Source organism: Equus quagga, chromosome 14 (genome assembly GCF_021613505.1).
Source record: "Equus quagga isolate Etosha38 chromosome 14, UCLA_HA_Equagga_1.0, whole genome shotgun sequence".
NCBI classification, from domain to species: domain Eukaryota; kingdom Metazoa; phylum Chordata; class Mammalia; order Perissodactyla; family Equidae; genus Equus; species Equus quagga.
The window spans coordinates 5,207,209-5,230,189 of record NC_060280.1 but is presented as its reverse complement, the minus strand read 5'-3'; the positions used below and the strand labels follow the sequence as shown (position 1 = coordinate 5,230,189).

At 42.3% G+C, this 22,981-nt stretch overlaps 1 protein-coding gene across 1 annotated transcript in view; it reads right to left on the bottom strand.

Annotated features, from left to right (window-relative positions):
* The window catches only part of SLC5A12 (solute carrier family 5 member 12), a 47,559-nt gene extending 24,984 nt beyond the window's left edge, over positions 1-22,575 (bottom strand). Inside the window, exons 1-8 of the mRNA XM_046637472.1 lie at positions 21,799-22,575; positions 14,199-14,264; positions 12,979-13,030; positions 12,030-12,097; positions 7,838-7,992; positions 7,577-7,717; positions 2,848-2,977; positions 1,793-1,881 (exon numbers count right to left, since the gene is read on the bottom strand). Coding sequence (XP_046493428.1) covers positions 1,793-1,881; positions 2,848-2,977; positions 7,577-7,717; positions 7,838-7,992; positions 12,030-12,097; positions 12,979-13,030; positions 14,199-14,264; positions 21,799-22,137 — 1,040 coding nt within the window. The 5' untranslated portion in view covers positions 22,138-22,575. The remainder of the gene's footprint in view (positions 1-1,792; positions 1,882-2,847; positions 2,978-7,576; positions 7,718-7,837; positions 7,993-12,029; positions 12,098-12,978; positions 13,031-14,198; positions 14,265-21,798) is intronic.
* Between the last annotated feature and the right edge of the window lie 406 nt (positions 22,576-22,981).

Here is a 22,981-nt window from a genome sequence, read left to right as displayed (position 1 = left end):
CTTCCTCTTAGACTTCCCAGCCTCTAGAACTATGAGAACTAAATGTCTGTGTTTAGAAACCACCCAGTCTGTGGTATTCTGTTATAGCAGCCAGAAGAGACTAGGACATCACATTGTCAGTTATGCCTTACATCAAAGGATTGGTCAAATACATTAGAGTAGATAAAAAAAATAGGGTAGAACTACTGATATGGAAAGATTTCTAGATTATATTAATTTAAAAAAATGGATCAGGATATATAACATGATCCCTTTTTTGTACGCCAAAAAATATGTATGTTCACACAAGCAAAGAAATTTTCTGGTTTATTAAAAAGCAATCATTAATAGGGGTTGACTCTGTGGAGTGAGACAGGCATTTGAGGAATAAGATACAAAGTTTCTACTTTTATCCTCTGGTACTGTTTGAGTTTTGACCCTGATCATTTTACTCTCCTAAAACGGGCCCTTGACCCATCCTATAATTGATTCTTTGCAGCTGAGCTCCGGGAAGGGCAATGAGGCTTACCCCGCCGCTGAGTCTCTGCTTCACCAGGCAGAGCGCGTGGCTTGAAGAAAAGTAATGACCCCATCTTCATGGTTTAGTGCACTGCCCTCGGCGCTGCTGTGCCAGCCTCCTCCAGGTCACTGTTATCTCTCATCTGGACTAAGACAAGTGCCTCCCAGCTGATCACCCGCTTTCACCACTCTTGCCCTTATCATAGTCCCGTCCCCACGTAGCAGGCTGGTCTTCGACTGTGTGACATCACTCACTCTCTTGCTTCGTCTTCAAATGCCTTCCCATTCAACCTCAAATGCAGACTCTTTCCCCTTTCACGGAGGCGCTTCCTGATCTGAGGCCTGCTCCCCTCTTCAGATTCTCTGCCATCTGCTCTCCTCCCAGGTCCTTATGCTTCAGCTCTTCTCTTTGTTCCTCCACTGCTCTATGCAGCTTATCTCCTCGGGTTTTCGTTTGTGCTCTTCCCCCTGCCTGTAAAGGTTCCTGCCTGTGCATCCTCTAGATCGCAACACACGTGTCACCGACTCCAAGAGAACTTCTCTAAATGTCCTGTTAAAAGTAGAACCCCGAGTTCTCACCTCTCTCTGAGTCGTCACTCTTTTTCCTTTATGATATTTGTCATTATCAAACAACATCTGGTTTATTTTGTTTACTTATATATTGTGCATCTTCCATGTCTCTTAGAATGCAAACTCGGTATAGGGCAACACTTATGTCAGTCTTGTTCTCTGCAGTATCCCCACCATCACCAACTGTGCCTGGCACAATATAGACCTTCTGATATATTTGTCAGAATACATGTATGAATAATTTTGTAGCAGCCTGAGTGTGCTATTGAAGATGCAGGGAAATGGATTTGAAAGGATAGCTCTGCAGGAATACATTGCAGCTGACTGAGAAAGCCAGCAGAGTGAGCTGCCTGTGTAAAGGCCGTGTGACATCGTGGGGGCAGCTGGCCTCAGACAAGGTGGAGAAAATAAACAGAGAGATCTAGCGTTGGGGCAGACCCAAGCTTACATCCTGCCTCTGCAGGTCACTAGCTCACCCCGCGTAAGTTATCTACCTTGCTAAACCTGTTTCCCTCTCTGTAAACTGATGATAACATGAGCAAACCTCCAGTATCAAATATTGCGTGACAACTAATGAGCACACACAAATAAAGCGTTCAACAGGCAGCCGACACACAGTAAGCACTCAGTGAATACTGTGATTGCTACCATCATCCTTGTTGTCACCATCACTACCATCACTGTCATCATCGTCTTCAGAGCAGAGTGTTGTCAGTATACTAACCTCAGAGTTCCACTGAAGGCACAAGCCACAAAGAGTCCCGGCAGTCCTGGCATTGTGGGAAATATCTCCATGACAAAGTATGGCATCAGCTGGCGAGGAGGCAAAACAAGACAGGATTAGTGGTCTCATCAGCACTGTCTGAAATGTGGGAATGTAGCTTGATAGCAAAAGGACGTGGAAAAGAAAAAAAATACAAAGTAAAGCCATAATCAAGGAGTTTGCACGGACTAAGGTTATGATCAGTCCAATTCTGTGGACCTGAGGCCCAGCTGTAGGGGAGGAAGAGGGGTAGGAAGGAGACAGTCAATATTAGGAAAAAGGGTTGGATGAACTTTAGTAGGTTCAGGAACTTTTAAAATTTTTCTTATGTTCGCAATGTGTGCCCTTTTCTTGCCAGTTTACCCTTAATATTAACAATTATACCCTGAAAATAAATGCTTAAAATGGGTCTTCAGGGAATCCAGGTCTTACGGTTCTACTCTGTAGCCAGATTTGTGTGAGAGGAGCCCCCACAGGACAGAGGGGCAGTTGAACATATAGGGAGGAGGAGGGGGCAACTGCACCTCCTGAGCACACTCTCCAAAAATGGGGCTTTTGAAAGCACGTTTACCGTAGTATATTGGGGGTGATGGTGTTTAAGCTATGACGAGAAGACATGAGCAGAAACATTAGAGAAATAAGGGTCATTTTGTTCAATTTGAGATTAAAGAATCATTAATCAAAGTTGAGACATAGAGAAGAAAAGAGTCCACAGGCAGCATCAACCATCAAAGCCATGGGTTCAAGCCCCCCTTCCACTCTCCCCAGATTTGCTCTGGCTCTGGGCCTGTCTTCAAGGACAAGGTAAGGTACCTTTGCTTTACAGGCTCACTCCTCCATGTCAGAACCCAAAGTGTGGTGATGTCACCCAAGAGGAGACGAAAGAAACCAACTCCTCAGGGTGTGAGAAGTGGCTGGCGGTCCAGGTAGGAAAGAGAAGGACCCCACATAACCCATCGATGGCCAGGAGCACACACATCCCCGCCACTCCCCACGGGCCCTGAGGGAACACACACCTGGTCTGGGGCCGAGATGATGCCGGAAGTCCAGGGGTCGCAGTCTCTGAAGTAGGAGTACATGATCAAGCCAGAGAAGACGGCGCACAGCAGGATGACCCAGAGACCCAACAAGTTGAAATACAAGGCTCTAGAAAAGAACACACGGGTCTACTGCAGCCTCCACGCCATACGACAGTGCGGTGACGTCATTACCACGTGGTGACGTCATTAACAAAGACACGTGGGAAAATGTTTTTGGCCTTCTTGCCATAAAATAAAATTCTGCAGCTTTCAAGAGTCATTACATTTTATACTTTTGTATTTTGTTTTTTTGAGAATATTACATTTTTAGACATCACAAAATTTGAATGTGGTAGGTTTTCAATGAATTTTCTCTTGAAACTGGGAATTGTTCTGCAAAACTTCAGAGTGTGGTATGAGATCTATCTTCTTGGATGAAATTTCCTCTAACAATCACTCATATTATGTAAGTTCAAGTGATTTTCCCCCTACTCGATTCAGGAGACTGTCAAAAAGCCAACTTACATTTTAACATCTTTTCTTCCAGAGGGATGGTGAGGTAAATGTAGAAATAGACAAGTTCTGGAAATATTCACTTTGGAGATTAATTCAGATGAAAAAATTGAGTTTTTTACAGACGTTGGAAAGTATGAAAGCCTCAGTTCATTTTACCCTGTTCTTTGGAGCTATTCTTTTTGTCCCACAGCAAACAGATATGCTTGATTCCAGTTGGAGTGTTTTTGCAGGATCCTATGGGTATTTTGTATTCACTACTGTCCCCTGAAACTCAAAATATTACTCATTTTCTTGATCTCAGGGAAGACCTGCATGCTGGCTGGGCTTACCCTGGTCTCAGCAAGCACGCATCTCGCTCTGGAGAGAGCGCAGGATTCCAGGGTGATGCCGGGCGTTTTCTTGGGTCCAGCCATCGTTTGAAGGGAATCGAGCGCGTCCACATTCAAATGTAAGGACACACATTCAAAGCTCCCCGAAACCTACATTGCACAGGTGTACCTGACTTTCAAAAAACCCTTAAATCAAAGACCTTGCTTATGAAGCAAACGTGGTACATAATTATTCCATTTAGAAGTTTATATTTTACAGTATTTACATTAGAAAAAGGTCTTATCTCAGCAGTCACTTCCTTGGGAGTTTTCTAACAGGTTTATCTTTGGATTTTCTCTGTTTATTTCTGTTTGGAGGGGTTGATTCAGAGATCCCCTTGCCGAGACAACTGGTGCCTAAGGTGATCAATACCTACAAACTGCGTTGGTTGTACTCGCGCTGTCAGCGCGGGCAGACTCAAGCCTCCGCTCCGGCGTCCCTCGGGAGGACGCCCTGACTGCCTTGCTCTGAAATAGTCACTCCCTGCTCTCTCGTCAGTTTCTACTCCTTATGCTGCTTTACAACTTTTTAGCATTTATCATTATCTGAAATTGTAAAATCTACTCATTTATTTATTATCTGTTTCCCTCACTCAAATGAGCACAGTGCTATGTCCCCAAAGCATAGATTGAGCTGGAACAGAGCACACATAAAATTATTTTACTTTGGGTAATAAATGATTGAATGAATGGTAGAAATTCAGTACAATATGATTGCACTCTTTATATCATTTATTCTTTTATAAAAACTTTGGATCTGGGATCGGAAGACTTTATCCTAACAACGATGTGAGCTTAGACGAGTCATATAACATTGTGGGGCAGTTACATCATCTGTAAAAAGAGTGGAACACACCTACTTTACTTATTACAGGACTAACATGAGGACTGAATGAGTAAAGATATATGTAGGCCTGTAAAAATATTGTAGGGCCTGTAAAAATATTGTAGGCTATCTAGCCATATAGAGGACATTCATACATTACCCAAAACATTTTTAAAACTTCACCAGTCAACTGCGGGAAATGAGCAACCAATGGCAAGATTGTATAAAATGTTCAAGTCCTTGATTGTGAATGTGTTTTCATTAGAAATGAACTTCGATTCTCTACAGGGCTAATACTCCTGTTTGTTAAGCCACTTCATTGATTCATTCAAAAAATATTTATTAAGCATCTCTATGTACCAGGCTCTGTTCTAGGTACTGGGAATACAGCAGTGAGCAACAGAGAACCCACTCATGGAGATTATGTTCTGGGATTGGAGGCAGGTAGTAACCACTGAAATGAAATAAATAAATGATTTTAGATGTGATAGGAGATACGAGGGAAACAAAGTAAGGCAGTGGGAATGCAACAAAAGTGACTGCATGTGGGTGTGCTTATCTTAGCTGGGAGAGGGGGTGGAGATGGGAGGGGCCCAATACCTGCATGGACTCCTCCCACCCTCACAGCATCATGTGCTGTCAGCAGTCCTGGAAGGTAAACTGGGGTCTAGAGACTACAGGGGTGCAAGTCAGCTTCCAGGGAGCAGCTCTAATATGACTTGGTAAGTGGTATTATTTGCAGGTGCGAGGAAGATCTGACTTAGCATGAAGTTGTCTTTAGTGAGTACCCAACATTCCTGGCCATGCAATTAAATGCATATGTAATAAGTCGCTTGTGGTTTGAACCATGGCCACATCAGTGGGAAATTTATGGATCTATTTTCACCTACCTATGTGGCAGGATGTGTTTTCCCCACGTAGCAGAGGTTTTCCTAAACTCTCATGGAGTGTTTTCATCACATCCGACTCAGATAACCCAGCAGAGCAGTGCGTTTCATCAACATTCTGCAGAGCCTCCAGGTGAGCTGGCTCCCAGTGGCCTCCAGCGCCCCCGCAGTGCCTTTGAGGCTCTAGGTATGTGACTAATGAGAGCCCCAACATGTCCTCCCCTCCAGCTATGAGCACTCCAGCTGCACGGACTGTTTTAACTGGTTCCTCCCTCCTGAATCATGTCAACAAATCAATTTCGATTCTCTCAGGGAAGTCTTTTCTAAAGAAAATTTTTACTTTTTCATCATTCCCTATTCTCACAAAATTCCTATCATAGCTCTGGTCCCTCCACAGGGGTGGTGATGAGTGGAACCTGAGGGGCAGTCCTAAATGCTTAGGAAATTATATACATTTCTTTCCTCATAAGTATCTCTCCTTTCTGACAGTTTTCAGATCTGCTAAATATTGATGCAACAAATTCCAAATTCCAAGCAACCATCATGAATGGAACTGTATTGACTCTGTTGATTGAAACTAAGCCACTAAATGAGACTTAGAGCCACACAAACACAAACATACATATGAGAGTGTATGAGCAAGAGTGTGTGTATGCATAGACACACACACATATATATACTCCTCTATACACACACACACATATATACTCCTACATATATATGTGTGTCCACGTATATGTGTTTATACATCATGCACACATATTTATCACACACACAACCATGATCTTCTTGAAGTATTACTTTGTTTAATAAGTGATAAACCTTTAATAAGCACGAAACATTGTTCTTGACCTTGTGGGGAAAAAATGATAAAAAAGGATACATTTCCTAACTTTCAGGTATTATTGTAGTAATAGAAATTAGGCATGTTCTCAAGAAAAAATAACACAAACACATAAGATTTTTTTTAAAACTAGGTTTAACAAAGAATGTTTATTTCACCAAAAGATTTTCCCCTTTAGAGACACACAGTCAACTCTAGTTTATTTTAAATGAATTTTAATTTTAAATGGATTTTGAGATCAAAGTCACATTTGATCTTAAATACATTTTCAACAATTCTGCTATTTGATAAAGTGATGATCATGGGTGTGGAGGGTTCGCTAGTATTATTTATTGTTATAGGATATAAATATGTTCCAGCGAGTTGATGGAATACTAGATAATGTTTTTATTTCTTCCTTTTGAGAGTGTGCAAAATATATAAGTAATATATTCCCTTTTGGAATTCAAGATACAAAATGGCGAACCATGTCTTGGCACTTTATCTTTTATTCAGGCTAAATAAGAAACTGTGCATTGAAAGGATTTTAAAATCAATTGTGGAAATATTCACAGTGGCTGTTTGTCATTCCAAGAAAAGTTAAGAGCATCCTGACAACCGGGGAGAACCTTGGACAACAGTGATGAAGATGAAATGCCCATTTTAGAAGCAATTCTAGCTCATTTCTGCCCGTTTTGCAAAAACATGCACAGCTTCCTTTGGTCGCCATCCAAGGGGGAGAGATGACATGCAGGACTCGGAAAAGGCTTAACCAGCTGTGTGCCTACTGGAGTACCACAGAGAAAGCAGGCCCAGCAGGCCTGGGACCGGCCGTCCCAGCAAGAGTGGGAACCGCTAAGGTCCCCTCATGGCTTGCCTCATTACCCTAGGATTTCTTCCTTTTTAACCTCTCCTTGGAAACTTTAAGGGCATATCCATTGAAAGAAAAATAGTTGAAGAGAACACATGCTGAATGAAATAAGTGATAAGGACCATCTCCTCACAGAAACTGTAAGAAAAATGTAGTATTTCCCTCTGTCTTGCCACCCAGGGCACCTAATTTAATCTAGTAACCTCCCAATTCATGGAGGTCACAAATGACGCCAGCGAAGGTAGACAGACCTAAGTTCCAACCCGGCTCCACCTCTTTCGTGTGAGATGGGAGTGGTGACGCTGCTTCACAAGGGTTAAATGAATCCTTCCATTTCTCTTCTCTTACACACACACACACACACACACAGAAGCATATAATAAGTACCGATAAAGGCGGAGAAAAAGTAGAAATGTTTCTTTGTTAATAACTCACAGCTTTGCGTGCTTTTCTGTTTTGCAGGAGATGCATCGCTGGATGGTGGACTGGTTCACTCCATAGATCCCCAGCCAAGTGAAGGTGCCTCCCACTGAGATCGTCCAGAAAGTGTGCCGCCTGAGAGGATCCGGGTCAAAGCTGCAGGGCAGAGGGAAGTAAATGAACAGAGATGCGCCTTTGATGCCCAGATACTATTTTAGGTGATGTGGTCATGCAGCAAAATCTTTATAAAATATGGGAACGTAGCATTGGACGTACTCAAAGATATTTAGTCGAGATCCATTTCTTGAGTGCTCTAATACATTGTGTAATCCACCAGCATAAGCCGATCCTTGAATCAGAACCGTTAAGAAGCCCACAATCATGACAACCATCTGAAAGGCATCTGTCCATACCACTGCTTTTAGTCCTCCCTGAAATGGAGAGAACGCAGGTGAGTTCTTGAAAAGGAGGCCTGCAGCTCTTCCAGTTCTTCACAGCCTCCCTGCTAATGCAATCATTCATTCATTCTTTCTTTCTTCTGTTCTTTTTTGGATTCAGCAACAGTCACTGAGCATCTCTTATGTGCCAAGTACTATGTTAAGCATGGGAATAAAAATGGCAAGTGAAAGTGACAGCTTCCTTCCTCAACTTCATAGAGTTATACTAATCTAGTGTGAGAAGCAGATACTAGACAATAATGTAGCTATTTATTTAAAATTGTGGAAAGTGCAATTAAGAAGGACAGGTTACCATGGGAGCATATAGTAGGGAGTCCTGACCTGGTCTTAAGGAGGTGCCATTCAAAATAATCTCTGAAGAATGTGTACAAACTTACCAGGTACAGAGGACAGAGAGGAGAGGGCAGCAGCCTGTGTGGAGGAACCAGGATGGCTGCCTGAAGAAATGCAAGAATGCTAGAGGTACAGACTGAAGGATGTGTAGAGCAACACCTGAAGGGAGGTTGCTGAATTTGCAAAAGGCCAGAATACACCAGTTTTGACAAGGCTGCTTAAATGATTTTTCAACAGCAATAAGAGAAAATAAAGAGACTTATATGCTGAGAGAATTTGTTTGTCTCACAGTAGTTGCAGTGGTGTGTGGACAGTAGATTGCAGGACCATAGAAGAAAAGGAGTTGAGAGATGAGCTAAGAGTTTATTTCAGTAGTCCATGCCCAAGATAACAGGTGTTTGAAGTAGGGTAGAGATGGAAAGAAGCTGATGGATTGGAAAGATATTTGCCAGGTGAAATCAACACTGCTTGTGATTAATGAATACAGGTGATGAATGGTGAGGGATTTGCGGGTAATCACCTGGGTCTGTCTTGTGCAATGTGAGTTTCCTTTTTTTTTGGAAATAGTGACAGTGAATTAATTCTGGAAAACTGGGATGATCGAATACTGATAAAGAAGAAAAGCACTAGGTGGGAATGACAGATTTCAGATGTTCACACAGAAGGGAGTTTTAAAAGCTAGAGGAGGTCAAATAGTGAGGTGAGCAAACCAGAGTTTCAGGAAGAGAAATCTAATAGCAGAGCTTAGGATGGAGTGATGAGGCAAGAGGTTACAGTGGCTGTCATCAAACCCAGCTCCTTGTTAGAGTCACTTGGGGACCTTGCAAATAAGCCAAAAAAAAACCCTAATGTTTGAGCCCCAACCCCAGAGATTCTGAATCCACTGAGGGATCTGGGCGGGAGCCAGTCCGCAGTATTATTTGAAAGCTCCCCAAGTGATTGCAAGGTGGAATTCTCATTGAGAACACGTGGCCAAGAAGAAAGAAGGAAAGAAAGAGGCTGCTGGAGTGATCCAGGTACAGAATCCCTAGGTGGTGGCAAAGGTGAAGTGAGCAAATCGGGAAAGATTAATGAGGTGATACATAGAAAAAGTGCTTTGAAAATGAATAAGCACTATGAGAATGAAAGCATATGGTATTTTTAACTTGAAAAATAGAATTATCTTTCCCTGTTACTCCTCCAGAGTGTCAAGAACTTGTGTGAAAAGATGACAGGCTTCATCTGTATCTTGAGAAGAAAGAAGACATGGAGGTTGTCCCATCATTTCTTTTATAATTAAAATTAAACTTCAATTAAAAAAATAGACATTAAAGTCCCTGCCAGAAGCATTGTATTTGTATATTTTGTTCAAATCCTGATTTGAGGAACAACCAATCTCTTACCTCCCACTTCCTAAATAGTGGTATTTTGATTTTCTTTACAGATGGTAAGACTTCCAAACCCAAATCACAACATCAGATTTTAGTGATATGAAGACCAAATGTCAGAGACCTCAGTTTTCCAAGGCTACTTGGTGCTGGTTATGAAAAAGTATGCATAGACCTGAACATCAGCTAGACACGAGGCAAGGGACCAAACCGATTTATCAATTGTTCGTCAAAAGACAGATTATGGCCACCGTGAAAATTTCTCTGACTCTATGACTCCTTCATACAGCAAAACACACAAACACACATACACACTCTCCCCACGGATCTATAACCCTGATTGTGCCTTTAGTGTCATTTATATGTTAATCAGTCTATGTTGTTTGGGACCTAGGGTTTCTTGACCTCACTAGATTGCAAACCCCTGGATGGCAGGAATCACTACTTGTTTTTTAATCTCTCTCACTGGTTATCTTAGAAATGCTATGTACCACCAGCACTATCAGAGTTGAGCGACTGTAATATCAGCAAAAGTGTTGATAAATAAGCCACTATTTTGAAGAGACCCTGAAGCCTCCAGCACAGCTGGAGAGAGGACGGATGGAACAGAGGTGAGGCGAGAAGACATTAGATGGGTGGATAGATTCACATAATGGAAGATTTTCAACATCAGGCTGGGAAGCTTTTACTTTATCCTGAGAACAATGGGAAGCAAGAAGAGAATCAGGTCAGTCAAGCAGTGTGAAGAAATGGATGTTTTTAGAAGATTAATCTGACAGAGGCCTGCAGGGGCGGGGGAAGAGGTGGTCGGTTTAGTTCATTTGGCTTGCCATGGTGATTAAATATCCAGACTTGTTTCTGACAGCTTACTTTTTGTTTTCCATTTGTTCTACTTTTTCCATGTGCTTTTTTTCCTCTTTTCTTCTCTTGCTTAAATCAGTTGAGGTTTTGTTTTGTTTTAATTCTCTTTTTCTGCTTTGACCATTTTATTTAAACGGATCCCCTGAAATGTTGCCATGAATTTTTAATTTAGGGTCTAAATTTAAGAAATGTCTTAATCCCCAACAAGGCAAGGATTATAAACTGTTTGATTACTCTGTTCCTGATTTATATTCTATTCTTGTTCAAACAAGAGTTATTCTTTTTCTTAATCCCAAAATTACATACAATAATGATGATGATGATGATGTTTGGAAGACAGTATTCCGCTGTCTCTGTCACCCATTACTGTGGCTTCTTAGCCAGGCCCTAGCAGAGCATCCAGTTATCCTTCTATGGGCAGGTTCCTCAGAGCAACTGATCTGTCACAGATGTGGGAGGAGCAGGAGGCTATTTTTAACCTAAGTAGGAGAGACGTGTCTGAAATAGAACTATGGGAGTAAGAATGGAAAGGAAAACACTTAAGATAAAACTTCCTGTGCAAAGAAATGTTGGGATTTGCAAGTATGAAAAAGAGCGATAAGGGCATTTTAAAGTTGTGCATTGTGATATATGTTAAAAGAATATGTGATATGCACATAATGCCAAAATACTTACATGGTCTACCATCTGATAATATATCAATTACTCTATTTTTCTCTATAGAGGAGGTAAGAGAATCCAGCTGTCAGGGAACCACTGCCGTATTCTGAGCTGGTCACTTGTTGCTTCTGTATATGGTGCCAATGACTCAGAAGAATAAAGATTCCCATTGCAGGGCATGGCAAAAAATAGTCACTCAGTGAATGTTCCTTGAACTAAACTGATTGGAACAGTTATATAAATATGTTGCCGATACCGCCCAGGTTCCTTGGTTAAACACAGAGCGTGTGTAAAGCCAAATGATAATTGTAATCCATGCTTAGCCAAAGATAAGAGACAAGAACCAGCTGTGGAATCCTCATGTTTACAAAACACCAGCCATCCTTGATCACTCACACACGCATGGTGTATTTCTCAGCCAGTAGACAGGGGAGGATGAACGCTACCTGTGGTTTTTAATCACTGTTAAGGAGCAAATTGTTTTCTCAGAAGTCGCATGTAGTCACTTATCCTCTAGACAAGGAGTTCTTTCATTAAATCTTCCCTTTGCCATGGCTTTCTCGAATGAGCTCAGAGCCCAAATTCTACGCAGGGTTGGTAAAAGAATTAAAAGAATTTTAAATAATATAACAGCACCTTCCTCAGGAAACTGTGAGAGATAAGCCAGCATGTTTCTGTTTAATTTTGGAACAGCAATTTCTGCTATAATTAGATGCCCTCTGGTTGGGATTTGCCGGTATCCCATATTAGGAGATGGTGCTAAATGCTTGTTCACGGCTAGATACGTACCAGCGTACAGTAGAACGTGCAGACAATTCCTGTTGCAAACACAGAGCCCCAGAGATCAAACCCGGTCACTACGGAAGGAGAAAAAGCAGTGAAAGAGGTTTCTCGGAGGAAGGTAAAAGAGCGAGCTTTATAAGGAAAAAGTCAGAATATTTTTGTCGGTGTTCTTTGTGAGCAAATGGAAATCAAATTAGAGTTTTCTCAGGTTAAATTTTCTCACCTCTGATAAAGATTATTTTATTACATTAGGATACTTCAACCAAGTCCATACATTTCATGTAATGTTAAAAGCCAAACTTTTCTTCCTAAGCTTCTGGAGCTTCCAATCTTTGCACCAATATTTCTTTTCTTAAAGTTCGTCTGAGTGCTCCAGAGTCACCTAGACACCAACCATGAGTCAACACCTCTCCATCTAAGTACATAGCACCATTAAACTGAATCTTGAGGCCTTCTGATATTATAGGTATCACTACGAAATTTATTTCACTTTTGTTCTTTCCTTTCCTTTTTGTCTCTAGGATTTTATTCTCTTGAAAAGGTCAAGTGTAAATCTTAAAGAAATTACTACAAGCACCTTTTATTCGTGCATTTGGATTATCTATGCCATGAAATCTTTGAGACAGGACCACGAATTTTAGATGACCTTACTTAGTGGTTGTGCATATACAATATGCAAACTGCCATCATTTCAGTGACTAAAAAGCAAAACACATGAGCAAACAAAAAACAATCAAACTAGGTGTTCGGAACAATGTGGGCAAAATCAAGTAACCAGTTGTTTGCATTATTTTCAATGCTCAATTTTTAGATTTCTGTTGTAACTACGAGAGTAATTCAGAGCACACTAACCACAGGAAGTCTTCCCAACAAGAGGTTTTATGTATATTTCTGCGAGGTGAACACGCAGGCATACAAATGGTGGAGTGTACCCGGGGGAGTGTCCACAACTCACCTTGATTGAGCGCCAGAGCAGGTGCATACACCACCACTCCCGTGTAGAGAATCTGGGTAGAAATGAGGATCGGGTCAACAGTGAGAAAAGTGGCATGGAGGAGAGAGCTGCCTAGGAAGTTCTTCACTGAACTTGGAGATATATCTCCTTCAACTTGCTCACCAGCATCTCATTCCCATCCACTCTAATTTTGAAGGCATCCACCACTGTAACTAGTTTGCCAAAGGGATAATAGGCATTAGATGAAGGAAGAGGGTTGGACTTTTAAGATTGCTGTGAATTTTGAGGTTTTATGGCTAGATATGGTGTATTTCTGAAGGACACAAAAATGGGCTCCCAGTTAAGTTTTTGATTCCCGCCTTCCTTAGGCACGTATCACTATGACACAAACACGCCTAGCAGTTTGGGGCAATATGGATTTCCGAGTGGACGTGGGAAGGTCTGTGAGGAGTGGGTGCTGTGCAGGGAAGGCTGACACCATGGCTGCTCTCCACGGGAGCATGTCTGCCGTCTCCCAGCACTGAGGGAAGTGGGCGCAGTCCCACTTTATTTTAAATGGAATTTCACCCCTTAGAGATTCATGTGAGGGTTTTAAAAGATAAATATCTACGGACAGGTCAAGGAGCATTATTGTCCTCCTTTTCACTCTCTTAAATCCTTCAGTCAGTGAGTGGGAGTTTTGATGAAGAAAAGGGAAGGAGGCAGGAGGAAAGGCATGACCACGGTGTGCCACAGCCTGGGGCAACATGAAGGTCCTAGAGCTGGAGGTGGAGAGAAGTCCCAAAGGGGAAAGAGAAGTATTGGTTTGAAAATATTGTCTTAAAATGATTTTCAGCAAAACAGGTATTTCTGGTTCAACTCAGTTAACTAGTTAAAAAAATAAAAAGAAAGAAAAAAAAAAAAGAAATTACCAGAGCATTTCATATCCAAAGCAACTTGTACAAATTAAATGAGTTCAAAATAAATTTTAAGAAAATGTCTTATTTCCTTTGTGGTTTATGATATACATTTGTTTGTTATTGTTTGTACAGACATATAGGGGTCTGTGCAATGCAGACAACTCTCGATGTAATCATATATTTTGAAAGTGCTATCCTTGGAAGAAAGTGGTTTTTCTTAGGATTAAGCCTATCCATTAATTGAGCCAGTTGCCCCCTGAAATAAATGAACCCATGTCTTGTCACCCCCATTTCCACGTTTCCGCAGCCCTTACCCCTTACCGTCTGCACGATGTAGATGACCGTGGCTGCGTAGCGAACCAGCTTGTTGAATCGCAGTTGTAAGTACTAGAAAGAACAGAGAGAAGGACGTGCAAAGAGTGAGCGAGGTTTGCATAAGCGCTGCGAAGAAAGTCCTCTTTCTCCTGGGATTCCTGTCAGTTCAGTGCTTTGGATTTATAATGTGATTTTATGCTATATAGGCTTGGGACAACAGGAAAAAATATGGTAGTAGTGCTTGGGAGTAGTTTCTAATTGGTAGTAGTTTTCTTGTTTGAATTTAAGAAAAATCGTTTTGATTAAGTCAGAAGTTAACTAGTAATTTGTCCTTCTCCTGGAAACGAGACACAAGCTTTGTTTCATGGCTTAAGGTGGGCCCCTCTATGAACCCCTAGAAAGAACTCCTCTTGGCAGAATTGTCACTCAGTTTCACACCGATCCCCATTTCCCAACTTTCCCTGCTCAAACCTCCCCCCAAGTAAAGAACCACTTCATTTTCAGACCCTCTTTCTTCAGACGATACATCCAGTACACTGTGAGTCAGATCGTACTCCATCAGACGTGTGAATGAGGGCACCAGATATAAGGAACGTTTCTTAAAGAGGTAAGGAATCAGTGCGGAATGAAAAGTCTCAGGTATCAGAGGAGAGAAAACAGTGCAAAACTTTTTTTTTTTCCTTTTTCTCCCCAAAGCCCCCCAGTACATAGTTGTATATTCTTTGTTGTGGGTCCTTCTAGTTGTGGCATGTGGGACGCTGCCTCAGCGTGGTCTGATGAGCAGTGCCATATCCGCGCCCAGGATTCGAACCAACGAAACACTGGGCCACCTGCAGTGGAGCGCGCGAACCCAACCACTCGGCCACGGGGCCAGCCCCAACAGTGCAAAACTTTTGTAGTGAGGACAACTTGGATTCAAATCGTATGCCCTTGGGAAGATTCGTTTACTGCACTAAACCCTGATTTTCCCTTTCTAAAATTGGCACTTACAAAGATCTAATGGTATAGTGTATGATAATGCCAAGTACAGGGAGACGAATGTGGTAGGAGCTTAGTGACCGCAGTAGTCACTGTGGGTGCAACACCCACAGCTTATTGGCACTCACTGTTCCAGGACATGTTGATGGCATCTCAGCACACCTGTCCTGTGATGATCTGCTTCAGGGCTTTCTCTCCGCCCTTGCACAGGGCACTCTAGAAGTCTTTGGGGGTGTTATGGCTTTCAGCCAATGACAAAAAGGAATTGAACATAATTTTCCTGGTTCTTTGCCTTTTGGGGAGGACAGCCCTGAGACATGATCTGTACTGTCTCCCAGAGATCCCTGGTGAGATGGAACCCCAGTTGCTCACAGTGGTAACCTGCTCAATAACACACCTCTGATTGGCTTCCTTTCCTTCCATGTCTTACTTGCTACTGGCCTACCAATGTTTAATAGAATCTCTTTCTCAAAACATGACTTGCATTCAATTCCTTGTCTCAGGATTTGCTTATGGGGGAACACAATTTAAGACAGTAATATTTCTACCAAATATGATACAAGTGGAGACCTTAAAATTGCTTGTGTAATGAGGTATGCCCTCTTGTTGATGGGGACTCTTTTCTCATCACATAAAGAACCCAAAATAGCCTACTGGAGGATGAGACCATATGTAGCATAGACAAGCTGTCCCATCTGCATTATCCTAGATGGACCCACTAGCTGATGGCAGTCGTATAGATGGCCCCACATGAGACCAGCAGAAGAACCTTATTGTCTTACTGGATGCTACTGAGCCCAGGCCAAATTGCCGATCCACAGAATTGTGAGAAGATCAAATTGTTGTTTTAAAAAATTTATTTTGGGCTGTTTTATTATACAGCAATAGGTAATTGTCTACAAATTGGTAACTGAAGTGGAGAAATGTAACAAAATCTAAAAATATGTGGTGTTGGCTTTGGAACTGGATGGCACATGAAGTCTGGGGAAGCAGAGGGAAAATATTCCTGAAAAATGGGAAGGCTGTGAGAAAACTGAAGCAGGGATCCAGAAAAAAGTCAATGGTTTTAAAATCTCAGTTTAGTTCCATTAAGTTCAGTCAACTGAGTCAAACGAGAGAGACAGTCTTGAGAAACAGATGCGTGCAAAGAAGGGACTGGGTGGGAAGTAAACCTCCCTGGATTCTAGTCTGAGCTTTGCCACCATCTCACTCTGTGATCCAAGCCTCTGGTTTCTTATTCACAAAACAAAAGAGACTATTCCAACTGTATAATTCTACGTCTGAAAGAAGAGGGTATTCACTCCTTCTTTCCATGTAGTCACTCACTCATTCAGTGGTGAATTTTGATGTGTACATAGCTATTACTATAGTCAAAAGTAAAAATGGAAGTTCAGCAGAAAAGTTGCATGCTTCATTGCCTGCTTTAAAAAATACCACAGGTTGGGGGCCAGTCCGGTAGCACAGTGGTTAAGTTCGCATGTCCTGCTTTGGTGGCCCAGAGGTCACTGATTTGGATCCCAGGCATGGTCCTGTGCACTGCTTGTCAAACCATGCTGTGGCAGGTATCCCACATATAAAATAGAGGAAGATGGGCACGGATGCTCAGGGCCAGTCTTCCTCAGGAAAAAAGACGAGGATTTGCAGCAGATGTTAGCTGAGCAATAATCTTCCTCAAAAAAAAAAAAAAAACAACATACTGCAGGTAATATTTACCATCATTATGTGCGATTATTTTCAAAACCCCAAAACTGATCTAGCCACACTCTTTTCCTTATCAGAAAATAGCAGTTCCGCTTTTCCTGTTGGGTCAAGCCCAAATAACAGGGAGCCATCCTTGACTCCTCTTTCTCTCTCCCCTGCACATCCAGTTCATAAAAGAATCCTGGTACGTTTCCCCCGCTTTCAAAATATGTCCACTTGCATTGTCCCGTCTGTTGCCACTCTGATACGCCGTCATCTCCCACGTCAGTTACAGCAACAGCCTCCTAACTAGGCCCCTGCTTCAGCTGTCGAAACCTTATCATCACGCTCAGCATCCAGCTAGAGTAGCACTCTTAAAACACAAATCACATCGTGTCACTCCTCTGCCCAAATGCTGAAGTGACCCTTCTCACCTGGAGGAGAAGCTAGGCCTTATAGGGACCTCGTAACGATAGTTCAGACCTTAAACATCCATTTTACAATAAATATTTTGGAACATCATTTACTATACTAAAATAATATTCAATAATAGTATCCTATACCTACACATCTAATTTTTCAAAATTTAAATATAATTACTAAAATACCACAAATGTAATTTAAAGGAAAACTAAAAGGAAAGCGATTTACAAAAAAAAAAAACAGTATGTAATCTATAATGCTTAGAAACCATTACAAAAGAAGATGTATTGAAATAGTAGCCTGTGCATTATTATAATGAAAAAGTTTGGATTAAAGAGAATAGTTCAGAAGCCACGTGGTTTAGGTAGGAAGTCCAAGAAAAAGGAGAGAGCAGGTAGAAACCAGCCTCTAAACTAGTGCTAAAGGTAGATGATAACAGACTGGATTTATTCGTGCATGAAACAGAAAGAAGGAATTAACTGAAGTGGAGACATGATGAGACTAATTATAAACTGTCCAAGTGGAGATAATGAAAATGGATGATATTGCAAATGAGCTGAACCTTATTTGTAGCTTCAGAGTGAGAACAATTCCTTATGTTCTGACGCGGGGCAGGCTTGGTGATAATGGAGCACAGACGGCACGTCTCAGTCTTGAAATCCCACTGCCTTTCAAAGCATTTAAATCAGTTGGCTATTGTTGTATAAGACCCACTCCAAAGCTCACTGACTTAAAAACGACGGATTCATTATTTCTCATAATTTTGAGGATTGGCTGGGTGATTCCTCTCCTTGTTTCCCCAGGGCTCTCATGTGGCTGCAAGCAGCTGGATGAGAAAGCCCAAGATGGCCTCCCCCACATGCCTGGCTGTTGGTGTTGGCTGTTGGCTAGGGTGCCTCTTTTTTCCTCTGTGTATCCACTCATCCTCCAAAAGCTGGACCAACGAGACCAGCTTCCTGACACAGCAATGCCAGGACGGCATTCCAAGAGGGCAAAGGGAGAAGTTATAAGCCTCATGAAGCCCAGACTCAAAATTCACACAGCACTTCTGCCACATTCTATTGGTCAAAGGAAGTGCCAAGGCCATCACAGTTCCAAGGCGGGGGGGGGGGGGGGGGGGGGGGGGGGGGGGGGGGGGACATAGGCTCCACCTCTTTCAGCCTTTAGTCCTTTCAAAGACCCTAGAAAGAATATCTATGGATAAGTAACAGGAAATGGAAGATGAACAAAGAAACATAAATTCAAGCTGCTACAGAGAGATTGAGTGGTATAAATTTGGGGACAATAACACCAAGAACAAGAACAACAATAATAATACAAAACTCTTATGTGGCATTTACCGTTTGCTAGGCCCTGTTAAAAGTATTTGCGTATCACACCTCATTTACTCCTCACAGACCTCCTTCGAGAGTGGTTCTTTTATATCACTATTTTATGTACATGAAAATCAGGTCCAGAGAAGTTAAGTAATTTTCCCAAAGTCACACGGCTGGTGAGTAGCAGAGCTAGAGTTCAAAGCCAAGTGCCTGAGTCACGAGTCCAGGTTTGAGCCCCTGCGCCATCCTGCCAATTCTCAGAAAGCAAGAGCCAAGCCCAAAATAACCTCATGTGGACGCTACACAATCTGGATTTCCTATTATTGGGGTACTAAAAATTAAAAAATATGTAGAGGGCAACAAACTTTGTAAATTAAATTCAATGAAATCTCTATGTTGCCTGGGTCTGTACTAATTTAATAATTAGAAGGGAGGCTCAAGTCTCCTCTTCACATATCTGCAGTTGGTTTAATGTCGTAAGGGGAGCACTTTACTAACACCAGCAAAGTCTGTGTTGAGGGGCACAAATGGAACGCGCAGATTGCTCAGTAACCACGAGACAATGCTTCTATTCCATTTTAATTTGGGGAAAATATACTAATTTATAGTGTGTGTGTCTAACTTTTTATTTTCAAAAGCTAATATTATTATGTAGTAAAGTACTACTAACTTGCATTTGCAGTAGGTTTTGCGAATGAGGCATCCCTAAGACGCCCTAAGAAATCCCTAAGCTCATGGTACAATCACCTCGTGTAGACGTGTGTGTCTCACGTACTGTGAGACATCTAGTGTCTCCAGCTCCAGTCGTGCCCCCATCATTGTGACAACCCGATTGCCCTGTGAATAGCCCACGCCCTCCGTCTGTCTGACGCCCCGCCCTCTCGCGGCCCCTCCAGGTAACAGGGCTCTCCCACCTCCTTGATCACATCCTTCGTCCTCCTCCCCTCAGCCCCCTCTTCTCCTCCGAGAGCGCTAATTCCTTTGCCATCCTTCAAACGTGCTACTCACACGCCCCTTTTAGGGCCTTAGCGTCTGTGGCTCCTTTAGCCCGCGCTGTCTTCCCTTCTAAACTGCGATTGCCTGCTTTCGCCGGATCTCCACCGAACTGCCCTCCTGTCCTTGAAGTCTCATTTAACCCCTCTGAGTGAATTAGCAACATTCTCCACCCAAACCAGCGTCAGTTCCCTCTCCCACACCCATTCCCTTTTTCTGTAACATATTTAGCAGGCCTGACAGCGCAAGGATTCAGCCTATAGTCTCTAAAGTTAGACTCCTTGGTTCGAAAAACTGCCACTTACTGGCAGTGTGACACACAGCAAATTACTTAACTCTGTGTGCCTCAGTTTTCTAGTCTGTTAAATGGGGATGATAATAATAGTAACTACCTAAAAAGGCTATTTTAAGGCCAAAGGAGCTAATATATGTAAAGTACTCAAAGCAGTGCTCCGCACACTGTTAAATAGCATATAAATTTCAGTTATTATTGTCTTACACAGCATGTTTGTTGACTGCCCTTCTCTGCTACATAGTTAGCTACATGAGGGCAGGGACTTGGTTCAATGCTTTGTCTCCAGGGCTTCGAGTGTGCCTAGGACATAGTAGCTGCTTAACGCGCGTTTATCGAAGGGCTGGTTAGGGGTAAAAATGATTTTCCACATTTGGGTAGTTTTTTATAGTTTAGAAAGCTCTTTCACCTTTGACAAAGCCTTCATGAAAGTGGGGAGTTATTATTTTCTGTGTGGAAACTGGAGCTGATAAATGTTAAGAAACTTGCACAAAGCCATCCTGTTGTTAACCAATGGACTTAGGAATGGAATTCCTAATTCCTGACTCTAAGTTCTCTCTCCCTCTATCTGCTTCTCTCGCCCTCTCCCTCTTTCTCCCTCTCTCTCCCCCTTTTTCTGTCTGTCCCTCTTCCTCTCTCTGTCTTTCTTCCTCTTTCTGACTCTCCCTTTCTCTGTCGCTCCCTCTTTCTCTCTCTCTAGCTGTTACTTAGGCGATTCTTTTTAAAATGCTAGCACTGCCTTTGGGAGTCAAACCTTAATAGCTAAATGGGAAAATCTAGGACATATTTATATTTTCTGAAGCACACTTCTGAGCAGCAGGGATATGTGCATATATGTTTAGGATTAAACATAAAGTTAGTCATTTTCTCCTGAATCTGCATCCCGGGTGGCAGCTGTGGTAAGACCCCATCCTGGTTACCTTCTTTGGGGGGAGGGGAGATTGATGTTGGATATTTGGGATATGATCATCTGTGGAATCATAAGTTTTAAAACTTTCTAAAGAGTGTTTATTTGCCTAAATGGCTTTTGAAGTCTAGAGTAATCCTTTAAAATCATTTGGCTTACAGAATTAAAAAAAATAGGTCTCTTAAGAGTACTCTGCCCTGACTCAGTAGGGCTGATGTTCGACAAGGGAATAAACACCTTTTCATAGAAACTGATTTATGATTACACTTAAATATCAGACATGCGGATTCAATGTTTAGCATGATATTTTTCTTGAGAATCATTGCAAAATCAAAACACCGCTGCCTCATTTTCCTCTCATTAAAATAATTCCTATATCATTTAGCAATCCCTTCTCATTAAGATATTTTCTAATTTTTCAAAAACATTACCATTTCCTCACTAGAAATTGCAGCATAGTAATAATTTGTATTTAAGTGCTCAGCTCTACTATCAGATGGAAAAGGATACGACAAAATGGGTTCTCAGTGGGCCTTATCTATTATACGGTCTTGGCCAAGTCATTTATCTGTATCTCAGTTTTCATAGCTGGAAAATGACAACATTCACAGAATGTGTTCTGTGTGCTTTTTGGAATAATGATGGTAATAATCTAAACAATGAATTCAGCTCCCTTTCACTGGGAATCTCCTACAAGTTAGGGGACTCCTTAGGTGTTTACACACAGGTTCTCAGTTAATCACTGAAAGAGCCTCATGGAATTGACCTCACCTGCCCATTCTACAGGTGGAAAAACAGGTGTGGGCAGCCCAAGCTTAAGCTTTTCCCAATGACAATGACACATTTTTTCCCATGACGTGTAATTGTCCTGAAATAAGTGAGCATTCTTCAGCCACCATGTGTTATCTTCGGGAGGTTGTGCATTACTAGAGGAAAAAAAGAATAACAAAAAAGGTTCAAGTGGAGAGAAAATAGCAACTCCTCCCAAGGTGAAGAAGAAGAGAGTAGCTGTCTCACCTCGTAGGTGCTGGTGATGCCGGATCGGTAGAACACGGGGAGAAAGAGCTCTGATGTGAAGACGATGACAAGTGCGTACGCAATGAAGAAGACCACAAAGGAAGCCCCGAAGCGGTAGACATCAGAAGGGGTCCCCAGGACAGTGACAGCTGACATGAAGCTGGCTGTCAGAGACAAAGCCACGGGGCCGAAGCTCATTTGCCTTCCTCCGACCAGGAACTCCCTTGAAGTTGCCTTTTTTCTCTCCTTAATAGCAAAGAACACCCCAATTCCAGAGGAGATGATAAAGAGGGCTGCAAATACGACATAATCCCAAACCACGAAGCTCTTCACCTCCATAGCTGGGGAGGACGGCACCAGAGAGTTGCTTTCAACCAGGTCTCAGGGACAAGTTCCTTCTGAAAGCAGAGCTCAGTGCAGCGGATGCTCTGTCTTGAGGAGGCTGTGATTCTCCGAAGACAGTGATGACCAGAGGCACTGGTGTGGATCTTCAGGCCCCAGGTTGTGCTCAGGGAAGATCTCCAATGTGGACTACAAAGTGGTACTGGTACCAACAGAGGAGAACTCAGAATCTGACCCTGGGCAGGAGCTGTCTGTTCCTCTATTAAAGCATATGCCACAGAGAAGGAATTCAGATGTGTTCTGAAATTAATACACCGGGGGTGGAATGGACTTGCCAGATAACATGCTCTTTTATCTCCTAGATTGTTTTGACTTAAGGTTAAACATTACTGGGAAACATGGAAGTGATACAAGTTGACCACCTCAGCATTTTCAGTTAGTGAAATGGAATCTGTAAAATGCAAACAGAACCCTCAGTGGTGTCTTTCTCTGGAGTAAGGGAGGGTGGAGGATGTGTACCTGCAATTGCCTGCGGCAGTGGGTGTGGAGGGAAAGGAGCAAAGAGCTAGGAGTCAGGAGACCTTTGCTCAAGTCCGCTCAACCAGAAGTGAGCTGTGGTACTATTGACAAGTCGTCTAAGCTTTCTGAGCTTCATCTGGAGCATGGGGAGGAGGAGACCTTGCAGGGTTATTACGAGTTTTTAAGCACCTCAAACTTCCTGACCATCTTTTGATGGATCTGTAAAATGAAAGACAGTAAGATCTACCTCATTGGCTGTTATCTGTGTTTACAGTGGAGCACTCTGGACCATAACAGTCCATTCTCTCTACTCTAGGCCTTA